General features: G+C 39.4%; 1 protein-coding gene across 9 annotated transcripts in view; it reads right to left on the bottom strand.

Annotated features, from left to right (window-relative positions):
* Nucleotides 1-4,811: 4,811 nt before the first annotated feature.
* The window catches only part of elna (elastin a), a 68,015-nt gene continuing 65,102 nt past the window's right edge, over nt 4,812-7,724 (bottom strand). For 7 of the 9 annotated variants that reach the window (XM_078167111.1, XM_078167113.1, XM_078167114.1 and 4 more), the window contains 2 exons: nt 5,050-7,362; nt 4,931-4,957 (listed from right to left, as the gene is read on the bottom strand). In XM_078167111.1, coding sequence (XP_078023237.1) covers nt 7,283-7,362 — 80 coding nt within the window. In that variant the 3' untranslated portion in view covers nt 4,931-4,957; nt 5,050-7,282. Of the gene's footprint in view, nt 4,829-4,930; nt 4,958-5,049; nt 7,363-7,724 lie in introns of those variants that run through there. The other 2 variants (XM_078167116.1, XM_078167115.1) reach the window with 1 other exon arrangement.

The raw sequence follows: 7,724 nt of genomic DNA, 5'->3' as shown, positions 1-7,724 counted from the left end.
ATTCATTGTGCTCATCCCTGAGTTCTTGGTGTTGTTCCCTGCTCTGTTTCCTGCCTGGTGTCTTGTGTTCTGTTTAAGTTCATCCTGTTATCCTGGTTGGTTTTCAGTTTTAGTTCTGGTTCTTCTATCATTTTGACTTCCTGTGACCTGCCTGTTCTGGATGTTTTTCATCAGCTTTATTAAAGCTCACTTTCTGTTTAACCTCAAACCTGCCTGTTTCTCTGCATTTGGGTCCTTCCTGAACTGATTCCTGACACTGAAGTGACATTAAAGGGGGGACCAGGGTGGAATATTAAGTACAGATACATGAATCTTCATATAGAGTGTTTGCCAACATCTGCCCCACTCAAGGGCTTTTCCAAGCTCTAAGCTCTTTACATAAATATTATTAATGTAACTTTTACTAAAGGGGCTTGTCAGGAAAACAAGACTCAAGTTCACAACACATGATCTGTGATTTCCATGACCTGTAACTAGAACACAGGCCTGTTACTCTACCTGGTTTGGGTGGTTTAGCACCAAGACCAGCACCAGCACCTCCCAGTCCAACTCCAGAGGGATATGGCAACCCACCTGTCACAAAAAACACAAGACTGGTTTAGATGTGTTGATCCGACTCTTGTATGGTTCACCTACAGCTGCCCTGCACAGGACTGTAAGCTGGCCTCAGAAAGTCAAGAAGGACTGCAAATTCAGCCCCCACTGAAACACCAGCTGATTTCCTTCATCAGACTCTCCAGCTGGCTTCTCCTTCCTGACACTACACCCCACACAGAAACTTATCAGCATGTCGGTCAGTTTCCTGCACAGGAAGTGGGATGTGATGGCATCTCCCGACCAACTGTCACTTTGAGCACTAAGCAGAACGTTCTAGTTTCTTTTTATCTGAAGCAAGGCGGACACTGTGCAGGAGAGAAGCCAGACGTTATAAACATTCAGGGGGGGTCCAGGGGCATGCTCCCCTGAGGAGAATTTTTCCCCATTTATGGCAGCTATATGCACAAGTCTCAAGACATTTGAGATATTAAAATGCCTTAAAATTTGTACATAATTTGGAAAAACATGACAGTTGCCAAGGAAAGAGGAACATCCTGTACAGCCTACATCCTATTCTGTATCACATTGCTCTCCAACTGTCTTCATCCCTCTGAAACCACAACACAGCACATGTTCAGGATGACTAATATTCACTCCTGCCACCTAAAAGAGGCAAATTTGTTTCTATTTTCCACTTAGAATTTGGCATAATCAGCATTACTACTCAAACATATTTTTGTAATACTGTGCCGGAGCAGAGTTCACAGAATTAATGTTTAGCTGACATATAAATCCATGCCACGATGATATCGGCTGCTCAAATTACAAATCAAGGATCCCCAACAATGCCACGTAAAGGTGTTCGTCAATACTCTGAATTGAATGTAAAGCCAGCAGAGGAACTTTACACAATTATATTACATTTCTTTAGGGAATACCATTGATCTGTGGCCTCTGAGAAACATTCGGGGACACCTCTCATACATACCCTGACCATAACCATGAAGATATGGCCTGTATCCCCCTGAATCATGATGACAGAGAAAAAAAGCATTATTGTCCGGTCAAGTTATTTCCTACAGTTTGTGTCAGGGGCTGGCTCATTCAGGATATAATGGCAGTCATTTAAAAATAAATTATCACACCTTGAACAGGGGAATGAGCAGCATTTGTGCTTTGTGTTTTCCTATTAAAGACACCTGTGTCTTGTGCTCTTAGTGTTTGCAAAAAATGTAAATAGCTGTATGATGAGGAAATGAAACGTAGGTGCGTTCTGACCTCCTGCTGCCAGTGGGATTCCTGCTCCTCCTCCTGCTCCACCCACAGCTACAACAGAGCAACAATGTATGAGCCTTCACATGCAGACAGGCAAATGAAAGCATCCCAGAAACATAAATATGCAACAAGAAATCACACTTTGGGTGGAGTGGTCTGTTTAAAGCAGAAATACAAGTCTGCAAACACACCTGGAGGTTTCAAGGGCTTCGATCCAGGCAGAGTGCCGACTCCAGGTCCAGGTCCAACTCCAGTGCCGGTACCAACACCATATGGAACTAAAGCACAGAAAGGATCGAAGTAATGGTCACTGGAATTTACACTAAGTCTTTAAATGTTTATAGAAAGATAAAGGGAGCTTGCCTCCATAGGGTCCACCATAAGGATATCCACCGGGACCAAAACCTGTACCTACGGAGTAAAAGTGTTACAAGACTGGAGGTGTAAAGACAGACGATTTAAAAGGAGATTACAATCACCGATCCTGACTTCATCCTCTACAGCTACATCTTATGAGTGTTAGATTTACTCCAATGTCTTTTTCTGCTTAAAAGAGTAACGCAACGTAGATTTTAGATAGTCATTATACCTCTAGATTATTAGTTTATCCATTCAGATATAATTAAAGCCACCCTCAATAAACCTTCCTCTTCAGTTATGCTCTGCCTCGATTTACAAGTTTTATTAAATCCACGATTAAATAGACAGACGTATGACAGATTTATTGTTACATTATCTTGATAGTGTCTAATGTTTTAGCATTTATTTCACCCCACACTATAAATGTATTCTGTTTCTTGGCTTGTTTAATATGCATGCACATGCAGCTGACCAAATTTCCCTCTCAGGGACAATAAGATTGGTATTTGATTGAGTCAGACTAAATGAAATGCAGTAAAAACACCTTGGATTTGGTCTCAAGTCAATGACAGGTAAAATAGTGCAGAATAGGGAAAATGCTCCAAAACTGCAAACCTGCAGATGCATCAAAGTGATGACTGCTCAGTCTGTTGGAGGTATAATTGGTTAGAGAAAGGCCTGATACAGCATTTCTTTATATATTAACTGCTGCTTTTATTGATTCAACTTGAGTCATTAACCGTCCAGACAGAATGTGCACAGTAAGGTAAGTACAGCCCAGTGTGTGAGAGTGTGACCTATGACAGTGGATAGGATCATAAAAATGTACCGATAACATCATTTTGATTCTAAAATGATGACATAAATATAAATATATTTAAAACTTATTTAAATCTAGATATAAATATGGGCAGTTTACAGACACTGGGCTGCATGTGGAAGTTGCACTTGTGTCAAGTTCAGGGACCTTTCAGGAAAAATTAGGTTAACATTGTGCATTATTTATCAGATCGTATTCAGTCACACAACTGTGCACTTTTTCTGCTACATATACAGTAGATGCGGGGCATTTATTGAGCAGTAATACTTCATACTCAGCACATGAAAGATTGATTTAATGTTGACTGTCTATGCTGTGAACTTCTGCACCTCCCCTGATCAGTATTTTTGCACATCATGCACAAAACTGTTCAGGAAAATATGCAAAAGGCTCCACTACCTCTGCTGCATAGAAGCAAGACACACAGACCCTGTGGTGGTTTTGCCACTTTTTTTCTCTCCCAGTGCTGTTTTGCATCTCTTTGTAGTTGTTATGCATCTTTTTTTGTGGTTTTGTGTGTGTTTTAAGTGTCTTTTTTGTCGTTGTGTCTCTCTTTGTATTTATTTTGTGTCTTTTGCAGTTCAACTGCATCTTCTTGTGGTCATTTCGAGTCTCTTCCTGGTCAGTAGGTGTCAATTTGAGTGACATTTTGCAGATGAAGGTGACTTTGTGCACCTGGGCCTGTGCATGGTAGGCCTGTTCAGTAATCCAGCTATGACTGTAGCCACAAGCAAAAGACTCAGAGAAAGGAAGTTATGTTGCAACATAAACCTTATTGTACAAATCACTTCCTATTAATGCTTTATTAGCCATCTTTACCTGGTAAGAATGGTTTAGGTGGTTTGCCAGCTGTGCCAACACCAACACCTGAAAACAACAGTGTGTAGTATTATTACAGTCACTGACTGCAGCAGACACGAACGACCATGGCTGTTGTGTCTGTCTTTGTCTCCACCATGTGGCCAGATGGATGTATCACATCCTATTACATTTCAGTGACAAACATTGCTTGAGGCCTAAAAACAACATGGATTTCTTAAATTTAAAAGTATAAACATTGAACTACCTGTAGGTTGTTGGACTCCTGTTGCAACAAAAAGAAAGATGAGGCTAATAAGTTACATATCTAACATTACACATCACATAGATAGAGAAGAAACACATAAAGAGAGCAGATCTTAACTTGTGGAAAAAAGTAAAGCTTGTTAATAAACCAGAAAGAAGACAACATGAAAATACACCCAAATACAAAGACAAATGCAGTACAGCATTAACACTAAAGGATGGTTTACCTAGTGAGTGTAAAATATAAAACTCACCTGCTAGCAAATGAGTTTGATTATGATTATGAAATTAATTTAAACTTGTTGTAATAATTTGTTTAAATTTGTTCATTCAGGCTGTCTTTAAAGTCTGAAAGTCACATGACCAGCTACACAGTGAGGTCGGTGTGATATCATAACATGACTTCAGTAAAGCTCAAACACAAACAGAGATAGTTAACACTTACCAGGCTGACCGTGGCCTGTTGGACCAACTAAAACACAGGCAGGTGTTACATCATTTAACATCCTGCATAAAGTATGTTGACTGACAAAGAGAGCGCAGTCTCACTGAGAATAAACTGATGAATGACTCATGATCAATGCACATGTGAAAGAAAAAGGAAACTGCTCTTACCACCAGATGGCACTGGAACACCTGCTCCACCTGTGACATATTTACAATTGGTCACATATCAAATGTTTTAATACAAGCTGTGCAAAATAACAGAGCATGTATTCTTTGGTATATTTCAGTATGAGGAAATTGCATATTTACCAACACTTGTGCCAGCTGTAAAATAAAAAAGAATCACCATGTTTAGCTATGTAACCTATAGTAAGTTAATATTCAATTCAACAATTAATTAAAAATAATTTCATATCTACAACTTACCGCTAGGCTGAAGGATTCCACCACCAACTGTCAAAACAAACCAGGATAAAATAATATTATGACAGGTTAAGACATCCTACAGAACAGAATTTCAAAATATGGACTTATTTTGGACCCACCGCCTGCTGTCACAGAGCCGCCACAGGAGTACGAAGGACAAGAAAATAATAAAAAAGAATAAAAGAGCAAAGTCAGTCGAATTGTCTTTTAAAATGTTAAATTTCAATAATTGTGTCTGTTGGTTTGGTGACATTCATACTAATGAAATATACAGCTGCTGTTAATGATGAATCTATACAACAGAATCAAATTGTACATGTTGGAAAAAGAGAAAGGAGAAAAACAATCAGGGACAATAGGAACAACTTAAAATAATATAAAACAATAATTTAACATGAGGAGAAAATCGTGTCAAGATGAAACAACATACTATGGACAGGTAGCATTCTATAGCAGGGGATCCACACTTTATATACATTACTATGTAAAGCTGTGAATCAAATATCAAGTTATTATCTTGGCAGTGGTTTTATAAAATTGAATGAAAATCCTGGAGCTATCACAAAAGTCCCCCGCTGTAGAAAGTGAAAAGAGGAAAAAAACACACTACTGAGGGAAAAAAATGCAGGCATACATACAGTCAAAACAAACTTTAAACATTAAATGTGGAGAACAACATCCCAACATGAATGTCTGGAAGTCTACCAAACAAAAAAGTTAGATTTACCATTATCCAGAAATTACAGCTATTGTATGCATGAAAGTTATCTTTCAAGCACAGTGTTAGTATTAGTAACAAGGAAAGCAGAAAAGAGGCCACAACTGGCAGAGTGATCGGGGAGTGTCAGGGACCAGACGGGCTAAATCAACCTCTCTTTCAGCACTACAGGTCTGGTGGCAAATCCAAATTTTGCTATTAAATCATAGATCATGTGTAATGCTGAAAGAAGTGATTAAACAGAGCCTGTTCTTACAGTCCCAAAGTGAAGCAGAATAATATTACATTAAATAATGAATCTATGCTCAGGAAAGTTTTCTACAGTCTGTCCAAACAGAATTTGTGAAGATGAACAATTCTCATCAAGGTTAGAATCACAAAATGTCCCACGCTGTTATTTTTGGCCTTTGCACATTATGACTAAATTCCATATTGTATAATTAAACATGCTGCGAAACAGTAAAATATAGCTGTGGGGCCAGCTGGGACTCCAATAAGATAACAGACTGTGCTTCTCAGATTTAAATCTGTAATCATTAGGATGCTAAATTTGGATGGTGCTCAAATCATGAAGAAGATTCTTAAAGGGACACTTCACCCCAAAATCAACAGTATCTTTTTTCTCTCACATGTAGTGCTACTTATCAATCTAGATTTTTGTGGTGTGATATGCTGAGTGTTCTGTTAGATATCAGCAAGCATAGGTATCATAGAACTCGATGGCACTTGGCTCGTGGTGCTTAAAACACACACCAAAGAAAATAAAAACATTTGCAAAGCTCAACAGAAATGTCTCTTTCCAGAATTCATGAACCTGTTACTCAAGATAATCAACAGACCCTGTTGTGAGCATTTTTTTAATGTGGGAACTATTTTGAGTAACCGAAAGAGTTTCCTCTGTGGGGTGGCTGGGCTCAGCCTGAGAGATAGGGTGAGGAGCACGGACATATGGAGGGAGCTCGGAGTAGAGCCGCTGCTTCTTCGCATCGAAAGGGGCCAGTTGAGGTGGTTCAGGATGGATGGGACTATTTTTTTTCTACCAAACTACACCTGTCAGCCGTAACACTGTGCAGATGGATGCAGCAACTGCTAGCGTACCTAGCACCACTGAGCTTGCTAATGTTACAGCTCAGCCAAGGAGGTTGCCATTAAGTTTCGCGCTGTCATATACCTCTTGTCCATGAGTCAATGTACACTTCCTTCTGTGCGGTGATACAGTTGGTGAGTGTAGGTCAGTAGAAAGAAAATAGTTCCTCACACAACAAGCTTCGGGGCATGATTTTTGGCAAAAGACATTGCTGTTCAATGTTTCAAATGTATTTTTTTGGCATTTTGAGCTCCACAAGCCGAGTGTCATCTAATTCCATTATATTCAAGAGAAGACAGACATCTCTATGGCTGATATCTATAATATTCAGCAACTCATACTAAAACAATCTAGACTGATAAACAGCACTACAGGTAAGAGGAAACTGCATTTTGATTTAGCATTGAACAGTCCCTTTAAGTGCCTCTTTTGGGATAAACAAGCACATTCACAAATACTGAGTGGACTGTCTCGTACTACATCAAAGTGAAGAAAGACATCATACAACTCAACTACAATTTGAAAAATATATTAAATAACATAGATTTCACTTCAGAGGTTTCATGCGAGTCTTACTGGGCCGTGGGACCTCTGGGGTCTTGCCAATTGCGGCAATAGGCGTAGGCTCTGCCAAAAAACAACAGGTTCCATTTTCATCCACTGTACATTGAACAGCCGCAGAGTGAGAGAGACTAGACAAGGCAGAAGCTGTGAGGTGGTCTATGATACTGCCACAGCTGCTGTAAGCTAGAGGTGGTCAATAGCTTTTAGCACTAGCAGTACAAACAACATGAGTTTTGTGGGCAGAAAATGGATGAAAAACATGAAGAGGGGATAAATGATGGCACAGTACTGCTGCAGTCGCCCCAACGTTATTATATATAGGTGCTTCTTCCTTCTCCTTCCATATGCTGTATAAAGCTACTGCAAAAACATATGTGTGAATATGTGTACAATTATGTCCTGGGAAAAGCAGAGTGTTGCCATTT

The sequence above is a fragment of the Epinephelus lanceolatus genome, chromosome 4 (assembly GCF_041903045.1).
Source record: "Epinephelus lanceolatus isolate andai-2023 chromosome 4, ASM4190304v1, whole genome shotgun sequence".
In the NCBI taxonomy this organism is placed as follows: domain Eukaryota; kingdom Metazoa; phylum Chordata; class Actinopteri; order Perciformes; family Serranidae; genus Epinephelus; species Epinephelus lanceolatus.
The sequence above is the reverse complement of the archived record's forward strand: the minus strand, read 5'-3'. Positions and strand labels throughout refer to the sequence as shown.